The sequence below is a fragment of the Marmota marmota genome, unplaced genomic scaffold, assembly GCF_001458135.2.
Source record: "Marmota marmota marmota unplaced genomic scaffold, marMar, whole genome shotgun sequence".
Lineage (NCBI taxonomy): Eukaryota > Metazoa > Chordata > Mammalia > Rodentia > Sciuridae > Marmota > Marmota marmota.
This window is the reverse complement of record NW_026000019.1, coordinates 23923429-23951289: the sequence shown is the minus strand read 5'-3', so window position 1 is coordinate 23951289 and position 27861 is coordinate 23923429. Positions and strand designations below refer to the sequence as shown.

The 27861-nt window shown below is 41.9% G+C and overlaps 1 protein-coding gene and 1 non-coding gene across 2 annotated transcripts; both read right to left on the bottom strand.

The window, feature by feature from the left end:
- Nucleotides 1-5627: 5627 nt before the first annotated feature.
- Tmco1 (transmembrane and coiled-coil domains 1) lies at nt 5628-27732 on the bottom strand (the record flags this gene model as incomplete). Its single annotated transcript, XM_015491643.2, has 6 exons — nt 5628-6143; nt 14474-14618; nt 20077-20144; nt 21740-21786; nt 25734-25793; nt 27648-27732. Coding segments are annotated over 6 exons (504 nt in total), but the record flags the coding sequence as incomplete, so codon positions are not given.
- On the bottom strand, nt 9886-9984 carry LOC125618782. Its single transcript, XR_007350167.1, has one exon. It is a non-coding gene; the product is annotated as a small nucleolar RNA U13 (small nucleolar RNA).
- Nucleotides 27733-27861: the final 129 nt, after the last annotated feature.

Below are 27861 nucleotides of genomic sequence, written 5' to 3'. Positions count from 1 at the left end.
AAAAAAAAAAAAAAAAAAAAAAAAAGTGAGTTACAGGGTAGAATTGTGAAAACTACATACATCCTTTAGACATGTTTAGTTTAACTTAAAACATAAAAATGCAAGCATTTTCTTCTGATGTGGGGATGAGGCTTTTTGCCTGAGTCTACGGAAGGAGACTCATTTGGAGGGGGAGCATAAAGCAAACCCCACGTGTATCACCTGTTGAGTTCTAGGTTGGGTTTCTGTAACATGGCAGACGGAGAAAAACACCTAAGGCAGGCTGTGGGTGCGAGACCTTCCTGGGTCCTTGTTGCCCCCTAGCCTCTCACCCACACGCAGACAGCGGCAGTGGCTGGGCGACCCGCTGTTGCACTCGGCCATTCCAGATGACTCAGTGCAGTTCCACAGAAGGCCCATTCTGTACTCACATTTCACGAGCTGACAAACATGCAGTTAACTAACTGAAATAAGTAAGCCAAGCACATCACGCAACCCACTGGTGGGAGCTGAAGCCCCAGTGTGGTCAAGAGCATCCAGTGACGTGAGCTGGACCAGCGAGCTTCTGAGGGCAAGGGAGCCCTGACACGGTAATCAACCCCACTTCCCAGGGGAGGCAGCTGAGGTGTGGAGAAGTCACAATGACAACACAGGAAGGGCAGATGGAACCCAGCCACCTGAGGTCACCGGAAACTTTGACGAGGCATGACGTGGAGTCGAACGCAGCAGTAGAAACTTGGGCACATAGAGGAAGGACATACAGGCAGGGAAGACAGAGGTAGTAAGGTCCAAAGGAACACTCCCAAAGCAGAATTTGTCACTGAAGCCACCTGACCAGAGCCAGGGACCTAGTAGAGGGATGGGGGCTAGAGGCGCACACTGGATGACCCTGGGGCTAAGACACTGAGTTCAAGGCCACGGGAGCCACCAGCAACTTTCCCCAGAAGAGCAACAAACATTTCTACCCAAACCATCACCACGCAGGGTGAGAGATGGGGCTGCTGAGACCCGAGTGCAGGAGGCCACCTGGGAGGTGACTGCGGGGAAACGGGTGAGAGGTCCCAAGGGGTCTGTTGGGGACCCTGCCACATGCTGGGTCTTCTCTCTTTGGCCAGCAAGTGTGGGAGGAGTAAGAGGCTATGTCTCTACAGCGGTGTCCTGCCACCCCACCACCAGGTTAAAATGAGATCACACCCAGGCAATGTCTGTACCTGTCCATCTTGCCCCACAGCGTGGGGCTCATGAACGAGGCCGCACCCATGAAAGTGCATGAGGAATGGGTCAGTGCCCATCTCTACGTAGCTGAAATGTTTCTGCACACTAGCCTGGAAGCTCATTAAAACAGTATATAAAGGAAATTAAGAAGTAATCTCTGAAAATGAAAAAGAAAATTAAACGAGTGATTATGTGATATCCTAATTATATCATTCTTGGTGCTAAAAACTGGTATTCTTAGCATTGGTTTGGTAAGGCAAATACAAACCAAAAAAAAAACAAAAAGTAAAAACCATGCAGCCCTGATTACCAGTATGAACTCATGGAGTATTTTATCTTAAAGCCACCACAGAAGTATCTTAGTCCCCATAGAAACCTCCTAGACCCGTCTCAATAGGCATCCCTAGTGCTCTGGTTGCAATTCTCCAAAGACCATTTTCCAGAAACAAGGAGACAGTCTTCCTTGGAGAAACTGTTGCTTTCAAGTGAGGCAGGAAATGCACAAGATAAGCCTGGGCTACCTTGTAACAGCGCCCAGTGAGGATGCGGCTGACACTTGGGTGATGCAAAGACTCAGGAACCAAATAGAGGAAGCGTTCACTGGCCACAAATGGAACAATCTGAGCATGACCAGGAGTGACCACTTCAGAGGATTAAAGTCAAGCCAGGCCCAGGTTGTGTCCGTCTGTGATCTCAGCCACTTAGCAAGGCCCTGTCTCAAAACAAAATGGGCTGGGGATGTACCCAGTGGTAGAGTGCTCCTGGGTTCACTCCAACCTCCAAAGAAAAGGACTTCAAGTATTTTAAATTCGTGGACTGTTAATGACACGGGTGCTTTAACTGTTCACCATTTCACCACTGGAGGTCACTGAACCACGCATTATTCTACAGGCATGAAGAATAGCGCCTTTGTTCTGCCTTTCTTAAAAACTTCACTTTTAGGGCTGGGGATATAGCTCAGTTGGTAGAGTGCTTGCCTTGCATGTACAAGGCCCTGGGTATAAAAAAAAAAAAAAAAAAACAGCATAAAAAACAAATGAAAAACTTCACTTTTCCCCAATAGTGATTAGAGATTTCTATCTGTATAAGCATTTTATCTAACAAATAAAGGAACAGAGTTACAACTTTTATTCCCTAATTAATGGATTAAAAGCTGCAGACCTTATAGGAAGGGACAAACAGGTCACAGAAGAGGATATAGTCAGCAGGATCCCAGGGAGGGAAACACATAAGGTGGCACCCCACTTTCAACAGTAGACTGTTGGTGGCACAGAGGTGGTGAGGAGCGCTGTGGGAGTGGACCCAAGCCCCGGTTAACAGGGCGCAATGCTCCCCACTGGCGGCTTACAGAGCTGGCAGCTCCCGCAGGGCCACGCAGCCTGTGCCTTAAGAAGCCCTCCGGGAGACTCCCCTCTAGACCATGAACCACCACAGCAGATGGTAGAAGCAGCACATCAGCTAACTGTCATTTGGCTCCCGTTTCCAGAACCGTAAAAACCTTGCCAACCTGTAGACAACTCATGATATCAAGGAATTGTCAATTTAGGTGTAAAAAAAATTATGAGATTATACATACTTTGAAAAGCCCTGAAATATTTACACAAAAATTATGACATCTGAGATTTGCTTCTAATTTTTTAAGGGTTAGAAGCAGACGAGATTACAGGTGACACTAAATTGATCAGGAGTTGAAATTTTCCTTGTCGTCTTCTTCCTGGGTGTACTCGTGGGAGCATGCACATGTTCTTTTGTTTTAGGTGCTGGGAAGTGAACTTGGGAACTTAAGCATGCTAGGCAAGCACTCTACCACTGAGCCACGTCCTAGCCCATGTATATATTTAACTTCAATGAATTTTTAGATTTCTTCCTTTTCAAAAAAAATTAAAAAACTCAATGCAAGGATAAAACAAAGACTAACTTCAATTTTTTTTTTAAAAAAAAGTATGGTACCTTTGACAGTACTGAAATATATTTTATTTAAAAATCTACTAGTCCCAGGCGTGCTGTGCCAGGAGTTCTGAATCTTACTCTTTTAAATAATTAGTGCATGCTCGCATTTCTCTCTCTCTCTCTCTCTCACACACACACACACACCACCTACTAGTAAGTAACAGGCTGCTTTTGCTTTAGATGTAGGGGACCCATTTGCTCTTCGACCCCATGTCGTTTGAAGTCCCTGCACTATTGGAAGGGAAAGCCTGCTGGAAGAGAGCCTAGTTGCTCACAGGCATCTGGCTCCTGCGCACCGCAGCTTTCCACTTCTTACCCTTGCTCAGCTCTGAAACGCAGTCTGTCAGTACACCAGGCTGACCTGCATTGGTGGCATTTTCAAGTTCATCACACAGTATGTCACAGTGCAAGTGCAATGCAGCTAACTGCTGGGTTCTTTTTTCCTAGAGAAGGGACAATCTGTCTTACACAGGACATCTGCCAGATGGTGGATTCTGGGAGATGTTGGAACCTCCCGGGATCGCAGTGTTGTCTTAAAAGTGATGCTCCAGATCGAGAAGCATCAAATGACTGGGCTGGAAATTTTTTCAGGACAAGTCATCTTAAAACACGGAGTCCACAGTGAACCCACATCCTGTGACTCAACAGCTCTCTCTCCTCTGTAATGCATCCTTGCTGCAGTGCTGGTTGTGGTGTCATTCTTTGGTGTGGCTGGGCACCCTAGGAAAGTGACCTGCCACTGAGCCACATCTCAGCCTGCAGTGCTTTTTCAAGAACGGGGTGAACATGCTGGTGCATACCTGTAATCCCAGCGACTGTGGAGGCTGAGGAGTATGATCACAAGTTCGAGGACAGCTGGGCAACTCAGGGAGACCTGTCTCAATACAAAACTTAAAAGAGGCTGGGGGTGTATGTGCTGGGCTCAATTGGTGAAAGTAATTGAAAGTAATCTCTGCTTTTCCCTCTCCTGTATTTACTCTTTACCATAGAAACAGGAGAACCAAAATTCACCTGCCCTGAAGGAACTGGCACCAAAGACTCGGTGGGAATGGCTAGGTGGCCATGGTCCCACTGCACCAAGATGAGGGCAGAATCCTGAGGAGGGCTCCTTCTCCCTCTAAACTTTATTCCCTCTTCGTTGCCATTCTTATTGTGAACTTTGCTCATGATTCTTTCAATTATCATTCTTCTTGGAGCAGTCCACGATGATGGGGGAGAAGACCCCAGAAAGTCATGTTACCAACATCCCTCTGAGGGCAGTGACCTCAGAGATTTCTGCTTTTCTTAAGCTCCTGCTGTGTTCTCACCCATGTTGACCATTTTGAGAACACAGATTAAGGAAGACAAGCCAGGCATGGCGGCGCATGCCTGTAACACCAGCTCTCTGGAGGCTGAGGTGGAGGGCCACAAGTTAAGGGCAGCCTGGGCAACTCGAGGAGACCCCCCTCAATATGAAACTTGAAAGGCGCTGAGGATGTGGCTCAGTGGTAATCACCTCTGGGTTCAACCGCAAATGAACAAACTAACAAAAAACAAAGGCCAACTTTTGTCTACTAAGTTCTGTCCACTAAGGAGGCAAGGGAGGACCTGTGGAGAGGCTCTGAGACCAGAGTCAAATGGCCGACTCTGCCACTCCACAGCTGTGTGACACTGAGCAAGCTGCATAACCTCTCTTGCTTTTAGCTTCATCTGTCAGATGAGTAAGAATGGGTATTATCTTGAGATAATCCTTAATAATCCACGGAATGTGTTTATCTGCATACTTAAGCAATTTCTCTGACCATGGTTTCTAGTCTCCCATACTTTCCCCCAAGTGGTCTTCTGTTTTGTCTCCGAAATATGCTCTTTAATCACTCGTGCATCATGGATTTTACATCTCAGGATGTCTTTAGTTTGCTCCCAATCTTATGGTTTAGCTGTGCATAAAGTTCCAAGTTGATACTGATCTTCCTCAGCACTTCGAAGGTTATTACTCCACTGCCTTCTGGACTTCACAGCTGCTAGTGAGAGTCTGCTGTTGGTGTAACGGTCACCACTTTTCCCCACTGATATGAAACCCACTTCTATGGAGACTAAGTGTGTCAGTGTTTGGACAGGGTTACCACTCTAGGCAGGACTGGGAAAAGGACCATGGCATAGGCACCCGTCCCCCTTATGAAGAAGCAGGACAAGCAGTGAAGGTCACTGTGACTAGAAGGAAACTCTGAAGATCAGCCATGTGTGACCACAACCATGGCTGCAGGGAAGACAGAGATGCCCTCACATGAAGCCAGATGTGAAGTGGACGCAGGGAGGTAGGGGGGACCTCGCTTTTCAGCTCTCAAGAGTCACACTCTCCATTTCTGCTTTCCAATTCCTACCCCAACAGCTCTCCAGGTAGATTACCAGAGGTTAAGGGAGGTAAAACAGCATATGAAAACACATTTGCACTCTTGTTGGTCTCAGGATGCGCAAGAACAAAACGCACCATCTTTCCTTGTAGATAGGAGAGCTAAAAATCTGGCCTCTTTATTGATCATGACAGTTTTGGCTTTACAAAATACAAGACTTAGTCAGTCTCCATGCTCTGGAGAGCCAGCCATCACGGAACATGGCACTCCCACAGGAAATGCTCATGAAAATGGAAACAGAAAGATGACATTTACTTTTAATTACAGAAAAAACACCTGAACTTAACTAGTTAATTCACTTATTTAAAAAAAAAAAAAAAGCTCTCTGTGAGCAGAAGCACTGCCCTCTCACTGATGCCACTCTCCTGCTTACCATAGCAGAAAGCCAAGAAGAGGCCAGACTAAAGGTGGCCCCAGTACCAAGGCCGCCATCACTCATGCTGCAAAACAGTTGCCAGTCTGATCTGAGAGTGTACAAAGAATGCCAAGAAGTAAAGGTCCTGCTGGAGATCAAGAGAACTTCCCAGAAGGAGGTGGAGGGCCAAGAAATCCACCAGCCTGCTTGGTGGCAGCGCGTGACGGGGCAAGGCCGAGAATCTTCTGGATGTTCTGTGAAGAAAACACAGTGGGAATGGGTTTACTTTGGTGGTAGAGAAGTGCCCCATGTAGACCTCAGGTAGACAGGATTCACACCAGCTGAAGGGCTGGCTGTTAAGACCTTTGATAAGATGACCAGTTTTTTTTTTGTTTTTTTTTTTTAGTTGTACATGACACAATACCTTTATTTTATTTATTTTTATGTGGTGCTAAGGATCAAACCCAGTGCCTCACACATGCTAGATAAGCGCTCTACCACTGAGCCACAACCCAGCGCATCACTGTTATTTTTAAAACATCATGGAACAGCAAAGACCTCTTTACCTGATGAACCTTGGTCTCCCAACCACAGCAGCTGCTGTTTCAAGTGGAGAATCTTAAAAAGAGATGATCTTTTTTTGTTTGCAGCCTTAAAGCACATGCCAGCAAGTGCTCCATTACTGAGCGACACTCCCAGCCTCCAGATAATCTTTTATTTTGAACATGAGGCATCTAAAGCGCATAATTAAATCATTTTTTGTCACAAGGCCTTTTCTGTGAGCATGGGAGTTCTGGCTAGATGTAGTCATTATTGCACTGTCTACAATTTTCAGTTTCAATTTATTTAAAGTGGTGAAAGAACTTCAGAGATTGGAAGAGCAATCTGGAGTCCAGAATCTTCATAGATTTTTAATACTCCCTGCCCTCTTTCTTTATCTCACCTATATCTAATGCAAAATATATATTTAGAAACTCATCTTTATTCAATTTTTCAAAATTTATTTTAGCTCCCATTAAATAATTTTTTACTCTGATTTCACTGAATAATATAACATTTAATTATATTACGTAAATATAATAAGTTAACATTTAATTATATTACGTAAATATAATAAGTAAAATCAGCATAAACAGGTCTTGGGTAAACAAAGTGGACTTTCGAAAGGTGATGACTCAACAGGTAAAGGGCGTAAAGGTGTACTGAAGAGCACTGGTGAGCAGACCCTGCTTCAAAGAGGGAACGGACAGGGTGTACGAATGTGCAGAGGTGAAGTAGAGGCCAGCTGCTGAAAGTTCATAGGCATTTTAGAAAAAGACTGGGATTCATCCAATTATTCCCACTCAGTGCCTTCAGTTCACATGGAGAAAACTGAAGGTTGACAAGGGGTGACAGCTGGCCACAATGACAAAGCTAAATTCTAAGGAGAGTAAGTTGCAACCCAGGTGCTTTGGTTCTTGCCCTCTCTTGCTTGGTGCTCTCTGTGTAAATTAAGTCCTGGTCTTCACAACAAACGCCACCTACGGCACGGAGTCTGCACGCCCTGAACCACTCATTCACCTATCACAGCCCGCAATGGACACAGGATACCAGAGAGCTCCAGATTGACATAAGCAGTCACAGCCCCCACTGGACACAGGGCACTGAGAACTAAGCTGCTCTGGAAGGACACACTCCTTCAATTGGTTGTTAGGATCAATGATGACCTTACAGGTTGTGTAGCAGAGTAAAGTGTGTGTATTTATACTGTCAGAATATAATGAAATATTTTAATATAAAGATCACAGCTTTAAGAACTTATTTGAATTATATTTACCATAAAATATTTCAACACAGGTATTTCACAATATAATGGCTCATATTAGAGGAGAAATTTGAAAACAGGGTAAGAAGATAAATCCATCATTAGTAAATCAGACTACAAGCCACAGAATAGTCTGAATTTGTACTACCTTTACATAATAAAAATATTTCCTTCATGCCCATCTCTAAAGAGATCACTGCACAAAGCAGCAAGAAAAGCAAATAATCCAGCTACCCAGGAGGGTGAGGCAGGAGGATTAAAAAAAAGTTCAAGGCCATGTGGGCAGCTGAGCATGACTGTCTAAAAATAAAATTTTAAAAATGGCTAGGGGTGTAGAGAGCCACTGAGTTCAATGTGCAGTACTGCAAATTAAAAAAAATTTTTTGAAGTAAGACATTACAGAATATTTGATGATAAACACATACAGTCTAGACAAAATATACAAGGGAGCCTTGCTCAGTTATTCTGCAGACAAAAGGGTCAATTAAATGAGTCCTTAACATTTCAGAGATGAAAAGTCAGCTCAAAAATCTCTGATGCCCATAAAGCACAGGTTTCTAGGATTTAAAGTCAGCAACTTAAAGGAAAATAAATAAAAAACACTTTGGAGAAACAAGACACTGATTCAGGGCATATAATGATTTGAGTTGAGCCACTGCTCCAGATGGGGACAGCTTGGGCAGTAGCAGGGACAAGTGTGAGGTAAGACCCTAGCACTCAGAGAAGGGCTGGCGGGACCCTGGCAGCCACATGCTTCTTCCTTGGCGCTCCTGTCACAGGATCCTGCAGAACTGTCAGTTAGCTGCACCACAGTTCCATTATTCAGTATTTGCATTTAGATACAAATATTATACATTTACTTGCATGCAACCTTATCCGTAGTCAGATTCTAAATAAAGTGTTTACACTCCTATAGACTTATAAATGAAACCAAGGTCTTCTAGCCATTTTTCCTTAGGTAAGTTTTCTCTTGCCTCCAGGTCAGTGAAATCTCTTCCTCTAAAGCACCTGCAGGAACTAACTGACCTGGCAGGACGCCTAGCGGGCAGGCGCTCTCCACAGCGGTAGTAACAGCCTACACTTCCACGCATCTTTAAGTGTCTCAACTTCTAAGGCCGAGGTCACAGTTCTGAGTACCCCTGCCTTTGAGGTGAAAAGCTGAGGCAGTCAGAGGTTACAAGTCAGGAAGGCGCTGACACAGAACTTGGAGCAGAGTCTACCTCTATTAAACCACCCCTGTAACAGATTCTTATCCTAGCAGCAGCTCTGTGGAAAAAAAAATCACAATTATTAAGACTATGCATGAGCACAGAAAAACACCAACATCACTGAGTGAACAAATGTTTATGCTCCTTCTTCTTATATGTATATCCATATAAAAAAGAAATGCTATGTCATAACCATGCCAAAAAAAAAAAAAAAATGCATGTAAGTCAAAACTTCCAGAATGTTCAACATCAAGAATAAATCCTGGCCAGGAGCAGAGGCACACGCCCTTAATTCCAGCAGCTTAGGAGGCTAAAGCAGGAGAATTGCAAGTTCAAAGCCAGCCTCAGCAATTCAGCAAGGCCCTAGGCAACACAGCAAAACCCTGTCTCAAAATAGAAACTATATAGGGCTGGGGATGTGGCTCAGTGGTATAGCAACCTTGGGATCAAGGTAAGTTTTCTCCTGCCTCCAGGTCAGTGAATACCAAAATAATACCCAATACTACTACTACTACTACAAATACTACTACTACTACTACTACTACTACTAATAATAATAATAATAATAAGCCCTGATGTAAACTATGGATTTGGGGTTAAAAAGACGTATCAATGTGCATTCATCAATTTTAACAAACGTGCCACTCTGCTGGGGATACTAACAGTAGAAGAGGCAGGGCATTTGTAGACAACAAGGATATATAAGAAATCTCTTCTGTACCTTCTGCTGAATTTATATGAACCCAAAACTACCCTTAAAAATAATTATATAAAATGCATATAAAGAGTACTCAAATATACAAATAGTAGTTGCATTAAACAAAAATATTTCTGGGCCGCTACCTCAAAGTGAAGGTCACAGCGCAAAGATGAAGCAGTAACAGTAAGGGCCCACAGTGACTGAGCATGACACTGTGCCAGGTACTGTCCCAGCATGTACGTCCTCTGACAACTCATTGGAGTACTTTATTGACCCTTTCCCCAGGTCAGATGGGCAGTGTGACGACATAACAAGATTTAGAGGGAGGCACATCACACATGATGGCGTGAACACCCAAACTTGGGTTATGAACCAAAAAGGATGGTTGTTATAACCTCTGCATGCAATAAGGACAAAAAGACATCAACCGCCAGAACTCACTGAGCAGCACACTGTGACCTGCTTTCCTACAGTCCCTCAGGTATCCTTGAGACCAATTTTTCAGGCCTTTCTAAAGAGCAAGGTTTAGTTTAGAAGCACACATTTTGTAGCCAGGCATGTCGGTGCATGCCTGTAACCCCCAGCAACTCAAGAGGAGGACCGGAGGATCACAAATTCAAGACCAGCCTGGGCAACTTTGCAAAGCCCTTCTCAAAAAAGCAAAGAGTAGGGCAGGGGCAGTGGCTCAGTGGTAGAGTACTTGCCTAGCATGTGTAAGGCACTGGGTTCAATTCTCAGCACCACATATAAATACATAAAATAAAAAGGGCTGTGAGTGTGAAGTGCCCTAAACCTCAGCACACAAAAAAAGGAGGGGGGAGGGGCGGTTAAAAGACCTGAGTTTTAATATATAATGAAGATACCATGGGAAAAAAAATACAAATGCAAAATATAGGAAGATATCATCAGGCTTCGGAAAAAACACAAAACAATCATTTTGAATGCCTGCCCAGTCCTGCACAATAGGGTAACAAAAGGGAAAAACAAAGATGAAACATTTTCCCAAAATCATGTCTTCCACTGGCAGGAAACTGAGAGAAGTAATACCACTACAGGAAGTACGTTCCTCTCTCTGCAAAGGGCAAGAACTGGAATCAAGGTAAGGTGACGCACTGCTGGCGTATTTCGGGAAGACTCCGATTACTGACAATAAGCACATTCTGCTCAATTCCACTCTTCATCATTTGGCTAAAATCACAGTGATGGCAACCCTTGGTTCAATGTCAGTAATTCCAGCACCTGGCAACCGGCCCTCACCTCCAATCTATCACGACATCTCATTAACCACCATAATCTAACCTTTACTGGATTAGCAAAGCCTGGTACAAAATGCAATCACTTCAAATACCCCTTCCAATATTCCCAGGGCTCTTACGATACATCTGGATAGATCACTTGGGAGAACGATGTAAAGATCAAGTACTGAAAAAGCAGACTTATAGGGGCATGACAAATAATAATGGACAGGAGTTAAAAAACTTGGGTTCCAGTACTGACAAACTATTCAGAGGCTTAAGTAATATTTTTTACTCTATTACCCTAAAAAAAAGGAGACTGACTACATCAATAGCTTTCAGACCCTTTAAGCCACAGAAAGACTTCATCTTTAAATAAAACCCAATCCAATACAGAAAACAAAATAAAGTTGGGGACTTGAAGGCCTCAGATGGGTCCTTTTTTTGGTCTTTCCCTCCCTACCACCAAGCACCTTCAAGGAGCCACTACATTCTAGAATGTGTCTAATGACATCACAAATCACAGTACAGACTTCAACAAACATCTTGCAAAGTGGAAATGAAAATTCTGAATGAAGTGGGCTGGATTGTGGCTCAGCAGTAGAGCACTCACCTCACACCCTGGGTTTGATCCTCAGCACCACATAAAAATAAATAAGTGAAATAAAGTATTGTGTCCAACTACAACTAAAAAATAAATATTAAAAAAAAAACAAAACCAACTCTGAATGAAGGACAAGTGCATCAAATCTGCTCTGGAGAGACACCACTTCCTTTATAATTTATTTTTCCTTTTATACCAGGGATTGAACCAAGGGGCTCACATCCCAGCCACACCCCAGCCCTTTTTATTTTGAGACAGCATCTCACTAAATTGCTGAGATTGGCTTTAAATTTGTGATCCTCCTGTCTCAGTTCCCCAGTCCTGGGATTACAGTCAAACCCTCACCAGGCTCCTCTGTAATGCTGAATATTTTCTGTTCTAACTGAAAAAAGGGCCCCTTAATAATGAAGGTCTTTTTTGCTGGGGTCAGGATAATCTTTCTCTCCTATCTCCTCCCTCCGTTTCCCATCTTTCCAATGAAAATGCACCCAGATCTCTTGTTTAAGCCCTTTCTTTGATCAGTCAAGAAGAATGTTCTGAAATTTAGGTTAGTGCAAGAAAATGAGAGGTTTGCCTTCATTTTTTTTTAAAAAGCTCATAATGGAGGCAGGACTCAGGTGGTACCTCATTGCGTGTCTAAAAGAATGAAAGTGCCTTAACTAGTTTAAAGAAGCAAAGGGCAGGGTTAGGGTAACCACAGCAACTAAAAATTATGGGGACGAGCCTTGGAAAACTATTGGGCCTTTGATAAGGGGAATCCAAATTTCCCATATAAACTGCTCAAATCTAGGCCTGACTTGAAGTAAATATATGTGACACAACTCCCAGCTGCCCAGCTGTCTAATACGACTAACTTAAAGATCACCACTGTCCCCTACCACACAGGAGACAATAGTGCCTAAATGTCTGCCTCCCCACAGTTCAGAGGTATTAGACAGTGAGACCCTGGGGGTGGCTCTGCAGGAGGGCTCCGCCTCACCCAGGAGCTGCCTCATCCCTTCCACCGTGCAGGATGCAGCGAGGAGGCCGTGCCAGACACTGAAGCTGCCACTGCCTTGATCTTGAATTCTCACATTCCAAAACAAAGTACTAGTGTGTGCGAGCAATCTGGTTTATAGTGTTTTGTTGTAACAGCCAGAAAGGATAGAGATAAATAAGGACTAAGTTAACTGCCTGCTCAAACAAAAAATGACATTCTTATAAAAAATAAAGTAATCCAGAGTCTCTGTTACCACCACACGCACTGTCCAAGGCACAATCCAAAACCATTAGACACATCAAGAAACAGGAAAACACGACTCACACTGAAAATAGGCAACAGACAGAGTCCAAATTTCAAATGTTGAAATTAGCAGACTACATTTTAAAATCAGATAAATAGCTATGCCTAAGCCATGCATGAGCGACCCAGAGACTCTGGAGGCTGAGGCAAGAAGGTCACAAGTTCAAGGCCAGCTTCAGCAACTTAGCAAGACCCTGTTTCAATTTTAAAAAATGGAGGGGAAAAAAAAAAAAGGGCTGAGAATGTGGCTCAGTGGTTTAGTGCTCCTGGTTGGATTCAGTCCCCAGTGCCAAAAAAAGGAAAGACGCTGTCATGTGTGTGAGTATGAACCTGTAACGACAAACCTATAATGTACCAGTAAAAAAACGGGGGAAAAATAATACAGACAAGGTACTTTCAGATAAATGAAGATTAGTAGAATGTGTCACCAACAGACCTGCACTACAAGAAACGCAAAACAGCTGGACATGGTGGCACATATCTGTCATCACAGCAGCTCTGAAGGCTGAGGCAGGAGGATCACGAGTTCAAAGCCAGCCTCAGCAATTTAGTGAGGCTTTAGGCAACTCAGTGAGACTCTGTCTCTAAATAAAACACAAAAATGGGTTGGGGCTGTGTAGCTCAGTGGTACAGTGCTTGCCTAGCACATGTGAGGCACTTGGCTGAATCCTTAGCACCACATAAAAGTAGACAAATAAAATAAAGGCATGCTATCCAGATACAACTACAAAGCAAAAACAAAATTAAAAAACAGGAAATCAATGTTGTGCTGTGAGGCAGATTAAAGCCACCTTCCTCCTGTACCCACTCAGAGGACTCAGAGCCTGCCACCCCACACCCCTCATGCCTTTGTGCGTTCTCTCACACTGCAGCCTTTGCCAAGAACGCGAATAAAACTGAAAAAGCCCACCCAGCCTTAAGGACACACCTCGAGTGGTCCTCTTGCAGAGACTCTTGGTTCCAGAGAATTTGTCTCTGTGGTCATGATGCTCCCGTACTATGTTTTTAAATCTTGCAGTATTTTGTGTGTGCATGCGTGTATACACATACATACACACACACACACGCCAACCACTCTGATATAATTTCTGGGTCTGTTTCCCCACCTAGGATGTGAGTCCGCAGGGTACAGACAATTGCTATTTACCCATCTATTTTCAGCATCAGCAATTCCTGCCATAGAGTAAAGGCTAGAATCATCTTCAGCAATGACAGGGATCAGTTCTCCCTGCCCGGAACCAACTCACAAGGAGATCGGGTTACAGTGGTGCCTGAATCATCTGCTCTTCTGAATGACTTGTCTCTAAAGCGGTTAAAGTTTAACTGCAAATGAAAAGAACCTGCTTGTAGATGAATATCCTGGTTCTATGGCCTGAGTGTGTCTCCCAAAGTTAAAGTTGGAAACTTGATCCCAGTAGTGTGAGGTGGAGCCTGATGAGAAGTGACTGGGCTGTGAAGGTGGGTCACAGGGATCATCGCCAGTGTCAAGGGAGTGCCTCTGGTATTACAGGGACAGGGGGAGCTGGCCCCTTTCTCTTTCCCCACTGCAAGAATAGGGAATGGAAACCATGCTTGGTGTGGTAACTACCACTCCTTCCTAAGGATCGGTGATCCAGAGTTATAGCTTCAGGATGAGCAGCCGAAAGACCTCAGCACCAGCAGATAAGCATTTCCAGCAGTCTATAGGTGGAAGCTAACCACGGTGTGAGGGTGACAAAGGACACGGGTGGAACATGGCTGTGACCACTCACTTGTCGGATTGACATGGTGCACAGGATGTACAGGAAGATGAAGGAGCAGTCTGTGGTGTCATCTCCCAGCAGGTTCCGATGAGACAGCCCTTGGATGTAAGAAAGAGGGGTGAAGGGGAGCTTTGCCACCACTCTACCATCAAATCTGGAAAGGAAAACAAAGAATTGTTATTTTTGGAAGACTAACAAGCTTTTTACTTTCAGAGAAGACTTTGGGACAGAAATAGAACTTTAAATCTCTTGATCTCTGAAAAAGAAAGGTGATGTGCTTAAAAGAGACAGGAGCTTGAAGTACAGCAATACATAAAGAAGAGCCTAAATGAATCTCATCAATCTCCTATACCAGTGGTTCTCAATCTTGTGATACATGGATTAATAATTTATGTATTCACGAACTACTGAGGATCCTAAAAAGCTTTTGTTTTGTGAAAGTTATAGCAATAAATGTTCAAAACATTAGAAACAAACAAATGTTAGCTAGGTGCAGTGGTATAAGCCTGTAATTCCAGCAAATCAGGCAGCTGAGGCAGGAGGGTCCCAAGCTCACGGACAGCCTGGGCAACTTTGCAAGACTGTGTCTCAATGTAAGAATTCAAAGGGGTGCGCTTACAGCTGAGTGGTGCAGTGCTTGCCTAGCATGTGCAAGGTCCTTGATTTCATCCCCAGTATTACAAAAAAAAAGAAAGAAAAACACTTAGTATTTGGATAGTCTCCATGGGGGGAAAAGGAAGAAGTAATCCATCTTTTTCTTTGGTAGGGGAAAAAAAAATTTAAATATTTAAATCAAGTATTAAAAGACTTGTACAATGTACTCCAAAGAACATAAAATAGACTAAAGTGGGAATCTTACGTGTGTTTAATTGTCCACTTACTTACTGCACTTCCAGCTCCCTCACTCTGTGTATTAAACTGCAAGGCTCAAGCGTAAACCTATTAACCTCAGAAAAGCAAAACAAAAGTAATAGTGTTTCCAGGAGGAGAGTCTCACTTTTTCACAAGAAGTCTGCAGTACAAACACCCCAACCTTGGACTGGGGCTAGCGGTAGAGTGCCTGCCTCGCATGTGTGAGATACTGGGTTCGATCCTCAGCACCACATAAAAATAAATAAATAAAGATATTGTGTCCAGCCACAACTAAAAAAAATATTTCAAAATAAAACACCTCGACCTTGTGAGTGCATGATGTAACCAGCATGCTGCTCCAGGTGTGCCACCCTCACCCTGCAGAGGTGGACTACTAAGCAAGGTGACATACAGAAGACATCAATTCCTTTTGTCATTAACATACACACCCAACACATTCAGCTTCTATGGTCATTTTATTCTTTGTTATATTCAACCTGAAATTGTAACTAAGATGTTTTATGTCCTTGAAGATATTCAACTATGTGAACATCTACTCTGTAGGACAACAAACATGAAAATAAATTCCAAAAATTCTTACTTTTTTTTTTTGGGGGGGGGGGCGGTTACTGGGGAATTACCTCAGGGGCACTCAACCACGGAGCCACATCCCCAGCCCTATTTTATATTTTATTTAGAGACAGGGTCTCACTGAGTTGCTTAGCACCTTGCTGTTGCTGAGGCTGGCTTTGAACTCATGATCCTCCTGTCTCAGCCTCCCAAACCAGTGGGATCACAGGGGTGTACCAGCACACCCGGCAAATTCTTACTTTTAATGCATTAAGTTTTCTAGGGGATTAGATGCATATTGAAGAAAGTGGTACGTAGCCTAATAAAGAAGACAGCAAGGGTGAGAAACAAGAATGATAGACAGGTAGATGATTTCCTTCCCCACTCTGAATTTGGAGACAGGGCCTCTACAGGGAAACACATTTTGTCTTAGTAAAAGTAATAACTTCCAAACCCTAAAACTACTCAATACAAGTATGAGCTATCTCAGAAAACATCAAGCTTCTCACTGGAAAGGAAATCTGACTGAAGGATTTCTGAACTGGGGAGAAGGTATGTGTTCGATAATCTAAAGTTCTATGATGTCAGCTTTATGGAAATGACTCAGGAGGAGAAGTCAAACGGAAATAAAAGCCAATCCAGCACCTCTGCTGCCTCCCAGCAACTGGTTCTTCTTGTACAACCTGGGGCTTTTTTCTAAAGAATCTGCCAGCTATCAACAAATTTTAAGACTAAAAAGGGATACTAAGAGATTACATATCTAATCCACAACAAGGAGATAACTGAGAGTTTAAAATCAGAGAAATTGGTATGGAGCTGTAGCTCAGGAGTAGAGCACTTGCCTCACATGTGTGAGGCAGTGGGTTCAATACTCAGCACAACATAGAAATAAATAAAGTTATTGTGTCCATCTACAACTAAAAAATATTTTTTAAAATCCAGAGAAATTATATTAAAAAGTTTAAATGACTTGTTCTATATAATAAAAAATGCATAATTTAAATTTCATATGCTAGTTTATAAAAATGGAGACAGTCTTCTAAATTCCAGGTGCTGATAATCCAAGAAACAATACTATATTTTTCTAATAATGCACAGTGCAGAAAGTTCAGAACAAAAACATGAAAACAGCATTAAAATATATAGTTAAACACTGAGATTGCATAAACCTTCACTGGAACTGAAAAATAAAACAAGAAAATAAAAGGCTATTGTTTCCCAGGGCTCTGAACAAGAAAGTTAACAAAAAAAAGTTAACGAAGAATCCAGGAGTGGTGGCACATGCCCATAATCCCAGTGGCTCAGGAGGCTGAGGCAGGAGGATTGTGAGTTCAAAGCCAGCCTCAGCAACTCAACGAGGTCCTAAGTAACTCAGCGAGACCCTCTCTCTGAATAAAATATAAAAAGGGGCTGGGGATGTGGCTCAGTGATTAAGAACCCCTGGGTTCAATCTCTGATAAGAAAAAACTAAACCAAAACCAAAACCAAAAAAAAACCCAACCAAACAAACAAACAAAAAAAAACCCAACAACAAATAACCTTCATGCTTGCCAACAGTCATCTTTTTCAAAAGGCCTGATAACTCCATTTGATTCTTTGACTTCTATATCTTGGAAAACCTGTGCCACAAAATTTAAAGCATTTAACATTTTATCAAGTACAATTAACAGCACAAATAATCAGGCATTTGGTCTAAGGCCTAATACCTTACTCATAAAAATATTTGGTGAGTATTAATTATATGATTAAGTCTGTTAAGAATCACACTTAAGGTCAGGCATGGTGGTTAATGCTTATAATCCCAGCGACTCAGGAGGCTGAGGAAGGAGATCACAAGCTAGAAACTAGCCTGGCAACCTATTCTCAAAATAAAAAAGGCTGGGGATGTAGCTCAGTCATACAGCATCCCTGGGTTCGATCCCTAGTACTTGAAATAATAAATAAATAAGACACTACTTAATCCCTAATCAAAATTGAGATGGCCAGTTGGGCACAGTGACACCAGCCTATAATTCCAGCAACTGAGGAGCCCAAGGAAGGAGGATCACAAATCCAAGGCCAGCCTGGGCAACTTGGCATGACTGTTTCTCAAATAAAAAATAAAAAGGATTGGAGACATGGCTCAGTGGTAGAGCACTCCTGGGTTCAAATTCTAGCGCATGCGCGCACGCACACCCACACCCACACACTGGTGATCAAGGTCAGCCTCAGCAATTTAGCAAGACCCTAATTAAAATTAACATCGCAAGACCCTGTCATTTAATCTTCTGAAGATCCCTTCCAGCTCTAAAGGTATATAATTCTAATGATTAGTTAGTGCAAATTTTATGTTAAAACCATTTTGGACACATTCTCTAAATTCTGTACCTAGATAAAACAATCACTTACTTTTTTCAACCACTTACATATTTCATAACAACCCCCAAAATTAATATATTCATTTTTCCTTACTCTGTCTTTTCCTCCTGTAAAGATTTTGATTCTGAGGGCAGGGGTCTCATCTTATATTCTGATACCTCACATAGTGCCTATGACAATGTGCACTTTACAGGCAGGAAGAGGAAGATATGCTTGGGGAGGAGGCAAGGGAGAGGGACAGAAAAGAAGCAAGGGAAGAAAAATTAGAGGAAGAGAAGGAAAAGAAAGTAAGGGAAATTCTAAAGCACAGGGTACAGTTCAGGTATGCTTTGAAAAAGAGCTGGGCACAGCGGTGCACACCTGTAACCCCATTACTTGGGAGGTTGAGGAAGGATAAGTTCAAGGCCCATTTGGGCAACTCAGGGAGACCCCATTTTGATTTTTTTTTTTTTTTGGTGGTGCTGGAGATTGAAGCAGGGCCTTGTGCAAGGAAAGCACTCTACCAACTGAGCTATATCCCCAGCCCAAAATAAAATTCTTAAAAAAAAAAAAAAAAGGGTCAGGGGGCTGGGGTTGTGGTTCAGTGGTAGAGGATGTGTGAGGCCCTGGGTTTGATCCTCAGCACCACATAAAAATAAATAAATGTATTGTGTCCATGTACTACTAAAAACATATTTAAAAAACTACTAAAAACATATTTTAAAAAAGGTTGGGGATGTAAGCCCAGAGACAGAACATTCCTGAATAAAATCCCCAATACCACCAAGGGTGGTTAGAGAGAGAGAGAGAGAGAGAGAGAGAGAGAGAGAGAGAAGGAAAAAAAAGATGTTTTCCTAACTTCTGTCAAAAGCCATTCAACAGTTACTCAGGTCTGCTATGTGTTATTTTAGGTAACAGTAACTGACCTCATGGTTAAACAGATTATAGTTGTTAAGATTCTACTTTAAGAGTCAAAACGTCTTCGTGTGACTACCTTCAGTCTGCGGTAGCATACTAACAGCCAATTTAAAAACAGACGGAACCTACTTGGGGCTTTTAGAGAACACATAATGCCCAAGTTTTTACCTTGTAAATAAAACATCTCAATGTTCAGAGGATGAAAGCTATTGCGTAATTGTATTCTATCAAAATTAAGTTCTCTTGATTCTGCTCTTGCTTTGAGGTTAAATAAGCAAATGTTCTTCTTGGGCTGGGGTTGTGGCTCAGAGGTAAAGCACTCGCCTACATGCGTGAGGCCCTGGGTTCAATCCCCAGCACCACATGAAAATAAAGATATTGTGTCTACCTATACCTAAAAAATAAATATTAAGAGAGAGAGAGAGAGAGAGAGAGTATGTTCTTAGAAAATAAACACTAAAGTAGTTATGGGTAAAGGAACAAGAAGTGTACAATATACTGTCAAATATGAAGAAAGAGTAACACTCTAAGCATTAGTACATATAGAAAAGAGAAAAAGATAACAGATATGAGGCTGGGATTGTGGCTCAGCAGTGGAGCGCTCGCCTAGCGCGGGCGAGACCTGAGTTCGATCTTCAGCACCACATAAAAAAAACATAAAAGCACTGTGTTGGGTCCATCACACATCCTCTACCACTGAACCATAAAAAATAAATATTAATAATAATAATATAAAAAAAGTTCATGTATGACTAAAAAAAAAAAAACGTGGCAAAATACTAATAACTATGAGTTAGGGTAGGAGATACATTATTCCTGTGACTTAACAAGTATGAAATTATATCAAAATCAAACATTATCAAAAAGTTTATATCCACGTATATATATAAACAGAATAACAGTTACTAGGCAAAATCATACAAAAGGATACTCACATGGAATTGAACATTCCCATCAGGGCAGTAAAACAAAAGCCAATTGCAAACATGGATTTCATTCGAACCTATAAAGAAACCAAATCATAACTTCATACTGAAGAAAACCACCGCTCAAGCATACCTCAAAGTTCAGGTTTCCTGTCATTTTTAAAAAGCTCTCCACAGCAAAGCTGTCTGTTAACTAACCCACTTTCTACCCCAGTTCCATTCCTTTGAAACCTTGCCAAGTAATTCTGGCCATTAGCAATGTAAGTACTCATGCTGACTGGGCATTTGTAGGGCAAACTCCTAGGCATTCCTCAAGGCCTTCTATCCACTCTTCTTGCCTAGCATGAAGACCATGATGTCCCAAGGCAAAGCAGCCTTCAGACCATCAGGTGGCCTTTGGCCGAGGACCTGAGGATCTGAAAGCAGTGCTGAGATGTTCCTCTGGCCCAGGACTACCAACCTCCAGCCCACTCAGCAGAAAAGAGACCATCATGGGTTCTAGGCCACTGTTAGGCACTGTTATTTGCAACCCAATTCTTTCTTAATTACACAGTCCACAGATTATAAAGATATAAGATCATCAGAGATTCTTTCGGAATTGTTAATGTATTGCCCCCCACCCCCAGTACTGGGAACTGAACCCAGGACCTTACATGTCCTAGAGGCTAGTGCTCTACCCCCAGCCCTTTATAACTTTTATTTTGATACAAGGTATCACTAAGTTGCCAAAGGTGGACCTCAACCTTGTGATCCCCCTCCCTCAAACTCCAGAGTAGCCAAGATTACAGGTATGCACCACCATAGTCCGTAATATATTGACATTTTGCATCTCATCTCTTACCGTTTCATTGGCTATGACGAATATGTAATAACTGTCATCAGGTAAGAAAAGCTACTTTTTAAAATATTCTCTTCTAACTTAAAAATTTTCTGGAAAATAAATAAGTACAGTAAAGGTATCTCTGTAAGGGAAAACTGGAGCACAGTTCAGATGTCCTATGCTAAGTATACAAGAGTTAAGTAGAAAAGTTAGGTCACATAATCAACCTATCCTTGTTTTAGGACAACACTATTAAACAAAATCTGCTGTCTAGAAATACTGAGTAAATGGGTAAAAAAATCACTTTCTTTGTACTATATGGAATGTCTCACACTCAAAACAAAAAGGGCTTAAAAAACATGGTGGAGCACACCTATAATCCCAGCAACCAGGGAGGCAGAGGCCGGAGGATCACAAGTTTGAGGGAAGTCTCAGGAAATGAGTGAGAACCTATGAAACTTAGTGACCCAGTTTCAAAATAAAAAAATAAAAAAAGCTGAGGATGTGGCTCAGTGGTAAAGTGCCCCTGAGTTCAATCCACAGTACCAAAAAACAAAAACAAAATAATAAAACCATCAATAATATTCCAACTCCTACAGCGGAATTACAAACCCACCACAAGATTTAACAATAACATAAGAAAAAGAAAATAAGCTAATTTCTTTCAAAGTATAAGAGGAAAACCGAGCAAGAAACAAATTACAACCCTAAGACAGTCCTTAAAAGCTACCCAGGAACCATGTGATTCCTATCCATGGTCTCACAGGTGAGCCATTTCTGAGAAGTCAGAGCAATGCCATGGATGCAGATCATCCTGCTGCTAAGACATGCTGTGTGATTCGTCACCCTTACCATCGACAGATCTCTGTTGTTATTCTTCAGTTTCTCTTCTTGCCTCTCTGAAAAGAATTAATGTGATGTTAATACATACAGTGCTGAGCACAGAACAGCTGCTACATAACTTGTCACTGGTGATTATGGAAGCAGTCTCCTTCAGTATCATTGCTGCTGTCAGTAGAACAACAGAAGATTGAGATTTAAACAAAAATGTGGGGAATTGAAATTGAACAAACTATTATACTCATTTATGAACACGTCAAAATTATAAGAATGATAATGTACTAATTAAAAATGTTTAAATAATATTTTTAATTTAAAAAAATCTCCTCTGGCAATAAATGTACTGACTTTAAATTAATATACACTCTTAAACCACACCAGTGGGAACTGCCAATCAGTTAATCGTAAGTGCACCGTAAGGAGTGTACTTAGGAGTTTCAAATGTTAACTCCTCATCTCTTATATTTTTTCCCCTTTCTAAATTTCTTTTAAAAAAGAGTGTATGTTCTAAGTGGGCATGGTGGTGCATGCCTATAATCCCAGGAGGCTGAGGCAGGAGAATTGGGAGTTCAAAGCCAGACTCAGCAACTGAGCAAGGCCCTAAGCAACTCAGCAAAACCCAGTCTCTAAATAAAATGGAAGACAGAATGAAGATACAATAAATGAAAAATATATACTTCACAGGGAGGTATTACACATGCAAAATTCTATCTGAAAAACCTGTTGGTAGGAAATGCTTAACATGCCTCAAAAAGCATAAAACAAAATTTAAAGAATACCACAGAACATTAAGTTGTAAAAACAAAGAAGTTAATGTTAAAAATCCTACGTAACATCAGTCTTCAGAAATCCACAAAATGCTCATTAAGGAAAAACAAATACAACCTAAAGAAATGTTCTCCACAGGGAAAAAATTTCAAGCATTCCTCAAGTTATAAACAATACTCTTATTAATGTCCCCACAGCCAGTAAGCTTTATAAACCTCCCTCCCCTCGATAACCAGAAACCGATGATACCTTTAACAGACTACTAGGAGAATGCCTAAATTCTTTCCATTTTACCTGTTCTCCCCTCCTAACTCATTTAACACATCTCATATTCTCTCTCTCCCTCAATACCTACACTCTCTTTTAACCAGGGACACTCTACCACTCAGCTATATCCCCACCCCTTTTTATTTTGAGACGGGGTCTTATTAAGTTGCCGAGGTGGGCTTTGAACTTGCAAACTTCCTGCCTCAGGCTCTTAAGTCACCAGGATTACAGGTATTGCCACTGAGCCTGGCTTAAATAAATTTTTATGTTATTTCATGTCCAATGATGTTTTTAATTACCAATATTACAAAAACAAACTACTATTCCTAAAAATGAATAATCTTTATGTTACAAAGTTAAACACACTGATGAAGACTATTATGTCAATATAATTACTATATAATACATGGTTTTTATGAGAACAATCCAAGTTCTAATAAGCTATATACTTAAAGATCTTCTTTTAAAAATGTTCCATTTTCCCTGCAAGAGCTTGTTTCCTCAGAGGAAAAACTTACACACTTATAAGTTACACTTATAGCTATTTAATAATGTGACTTTCCTACAAGTGTAACAACTTAGTTTGAAATGATACTAAATTTGTTTCTCAGCAGGAATTGGACATTTGAGCATAATGATTCATCTAATTATGAGAATAGTTTTGCAGTCATTCTACTCGAAATGTACAGCTTCTTGTTGACTGACTCCATGGCTCTGATTTAACTTAGCTGCTAGTTAATATCAGTTAACTAGCATAAATTCTCTCAAAAAGTTGTCTCTTGTTCAATAAGTAAGGATGGTCTTAATCTCATATCATTCGCATCCTGGTGGGTTGCTGAAGAACCCACAGATAACGGACTTTGCTCCTAAGACAAAAAGACAACTCAGTACTGGGAGCCCAAGTCATCCAAGATAGCTGCACTTCCCATCTCTTTCAGCTATTAGGGTGAAATAAATGTACATCCAAAACCTCTGTGCCTCCCTTTGAAAATCTAGGATTTAAAGATGCTGGGTGTTGGAGATAAACAGTGTTGTCATTTAGTGTTCACTTGTCCCATGTGAATTATTCTGGACCTATGTGACCTAGAAAGAACCCCAGGATGTAATACAAGCAACAAGTATTTTCCAAAGGAAAAACTATTCCTTTTGGGAAGAATTCTATGCACTTTCTTACCAATGAATTTTTGGAATAAAATCTCTAAAAAATGTCAACATATTTCATGAAGAAAAAAATCTGGAAATATGCAGAAGATACATTTATATTCTAGAGTTATTTATTATCCAAAATGACAAAAGGGAAGATTGGCCAGGCATGGTGGTGCATGCCTGTAATCCCAGCAACTCTGGAGGATCACAAATTCAAAGCCAGCCTCAGCAAGACAGCAATGCCCTAGGGAACTTAGCAAGACCCTGTCTCAAAATAAAAAAGGGCTGAGAATGTTGCTCAGGGGATAAGCCCCCGTGGGATCATCCCCAGTACCAAGAAAGGAAAAAAAACAAAAAGCAAAGTTTAAAATTGTAAAATGTTACATTTCTTGTATTCATTGGAATAAATTAGTAGCAATGACAGCACCCATTCTGACCACAAAATGAATTAACCTCCAACCAATCAAAATAGCATAGAGAAAAGCCTACAGAGAATATATAAATTCAGGGTTCAAAATATGTTAAAGTTAAGAAGCATCTTCCTATATTTCCATGCCACTAAGGAAAAGATGCACACCTCACTCAGTCACGCTTGAGTGCCTGACCTTCCTTTCTTAGCCCATTCTGAAGATAAGTCTCCAGCTATAGCTCCTGCTGAAAAGTCAGCCGTAAGAAAATTCATAACCCATGCTGGTAAATTCTAGGTATCAACCTGACTGGATTGAGGGATGCAGGTAGCTAACAAAGTCATCTGGAGAGATCTGTGAAAGTTTTCCAGAAAAGATGGTTATTTGAATCAATGTACTGAGTAAGGAAGATACATTCCACCTAATGCAGGTGGAGACCATTCGTAGGGGCTGAGGGTCTGGACAGAACACAAAGGCAGAGGAAAGACAAATTCATTCTTTTCTGGAGTGGAGGACACCCATTTTCTCCTGCCTTTGGATATCACAACTCTTAGTTCTCTGGCCTCTGGATGCTAGGACTTGCAGCAGTGGCCCCCTGGGTTCTCAGGCCTCTGGCCTCAGATCAAGAGTCACACCATCCGCTTCCCTAGTTCTTAGGCCTTCGGACTTGCACTGAGTCACGCCACCTGCTTCCCTGGTTCTCCAGCTTGCAGATGGCCTACGGGAAGACCTACCAAAACCCATGATCATGTGACCTAATTCTTCCAATAAATTCCATCTCAATATCTGTACATATATACAACTGGTTCTTTCTGGAGAACCCCAATGCACAATCCCTGTCATGCCATCACTAACTCAAAAGGCAGTCCATCTATAAGCTCTCCTATAAACTGTGGCATAAATGACCAGTTAGGTCAGATGAATACCTTCTTTAAGGCATTAAATCAGAAAATCTTGGGACAAAGTCCTGTGAGAGCAGAAAAGAGTACTGGCTTTCAAACTTTCACTTGCTTAAATTTATATGTATGTAAATACACACACACACGCACACACGCACACCTTTTTAAAATAGTTTTTGAAGGAAAGAGGGCTATAATGGTGATGAACCAAAAGAAAGGACTTCTCAGTCAAAACAAAGTGGACAGCAGTAATTCACTATTTCTGAGAAACAAGGCGACATGGATAAAGCTCTTTGATAATCATATTTTGGGTGTGTGAGGATGGGGTACTGGAATTGAACCACCCAGGGGTGCTCTACCACTGAGCTACATCTCTAGCCATTTTTATTTTCTTTATTTTATTTTTTCAGTGCTAAGGATCAAATCCAGGGCCTTGCATACCATCAAAAACCTTAATATATTTTCATCTAAAAATTAATTTTTTCCCATCCTTAAATTTTATTTAGATTAATACCTCACCTATTTTCTTTTTTTGTTGTCGACCAGCTGACTCTGTTATGGTTTCCTTCTTCTTTTCCACTGTGAACACCAGAGAAAAACAGTAAAAATTAATTATGCATTATATTTAAAAAACAAAGGCAGCTTTCTCACAGCTGAGTCAATCAAAGAAGCTTATTAAAAAAGTCAGACTTTGACCATGGTCATGATTAAGTTAACCAGCCTGTTCCTGAAACTGCCAACAGAGAACACAGAAACCACATCCTAAGAATAAAGCAATAGCTGGCTGGGGTTGTAACTTAGTAGTAGAGCTAATAATAATAATAACAATAATAATAATAAGTACCAATAACCAAATACTGATAAAATATTATATTAAGACTTAGCCAGGCATGGTGGCACACATCCATAATCTGATGACTCTGAAGATAGCTAATGTAGGAGGATTGCAAGCTCCAGTCCAGCCTCAGCAACTTAGCAAGACCCTGCCTCAAAATATATAAAAATAAAAACGCTGAGGATGTTGCTCTGTGGTAGAGGATATCAGGGTTCAATTCCCAGTGCCACAAATAACTAAGGGGCACTCCAGCACTGAACACCAGCCCTATTTTTTTTTTTTTTTTTTAATTTTGAGAAAGGCTCCCCCAGTTTCCCAGACTGGCCTTGAATATGCAATCCTCCTGCCTCAACCTCCTAAGTAGCTGGGATTACAGAAGCATGCCATCACACCCAGCTGGTCATTTCCATTTTGACTGTCTTTTGTCTTTATGTGTATGCTACTGGGGACTGAACCCAGAAGTGTTCCACCATTGAGCTACATCCTCTTTTTTTTTTTTTTTTTTGAGACAAGGTATCACTAAATTGCTCAGGCTAGCCTAGAAATGAGATCCTCCTCCTTCAATTGCCCTCCCCAAGGCATTGGGATTGAAACCAGAGGAGGCCTTCAGCAATGGAATCACACCTCCAGGGCAGGATGGGGAGGAGTTATGTGCTGAGTTTGGTCTCTAATTCTTTTTGGGTTTTTTTGTGGGGAGGGGTGGGATGGAACCCAAAGGAACTGCACCACTGAGCCATATCCCCAGCCCTATTTTTTTTTTTTTTTTGTATTTTATTTAGAGATAGGGTCTCACTGAATTGCTTAGTGGCTCCCTCTTGCTAGCTTTGAACTGGAGATCCTCCTTCAGCCATGCACCACCACACCTGGCCTGGTCTCTACATCTTTTGGTTGCTCTGTCTGAGTATATCATTAGCTTTCTGAGACTTAATCTCCTTTTTTATAATGTTGATCAAATAAGCAAAGGTATCTTTTTTTTTTTTTTTTTGCCTACAGTGCTGGGGATCAGATTCAGCACTTGAGCATGTGTAGGCCAGGCAAACACTGTCCCATTGAGTAACACTGCCAGCTGCTCAAATGAAATAAGAAAAAAATATCGAAGGCCAAATTGTGCCTATAAGAAACCATTCTCATCACATTCTCAGCTGTGTCATGCTGAATTCCTGTTTGATTTCAGAGAAGACAAACTTCAATCTCTTCCTCAAACACTTCTTCAACCTTCTCACCCACCTGAAAACTTGGCTTATCCTGAAGACATCACTTACCTCCACACTAGTCACAATGGCCTGCTATTCTTCAAACATACCTAACACATTAAAATTCCCATATTTCTTTACCTGGAATTTCCTTCCCCCGCCTCATTCTCTATCCACGAGGGCCTGCAGGGTCATCTGCATCAGGGGCCTTTCGCAGTGCCCACAGAAGTGGGCCCCTTCCCTAGCTCTCACTACCGCGGCCCACGTTTCATTGTGCAGGCTCATAAACAGACTTCAACTCAAGCTGCGTTATTTTCGTGTCCTACGAAGCCATCGCTCGGCCGAGCCCCCGACACCCTGGGAACGTGGCTCCCGAACTCCCGTCCGCCGTCCCTGCGCACTCACGTTTTTTGCTCTGTTTCTCCACTTCGGCCTTCAGCCTCTTGTACTTGTCGGTCCGGTACACCAGGACCCAGGTGATGCCTGAAAGTCAAAAGCGACACCTGACCCACGAGCCACCGGAGGCCCCGGCGCCTGCCCGGGCGGGGCCCCCACGCTCTGCGCCTCACCCACGCCTGAGTGACTGCTCCCACACCCGAGCCCAGGGCCGCGGGTCCGT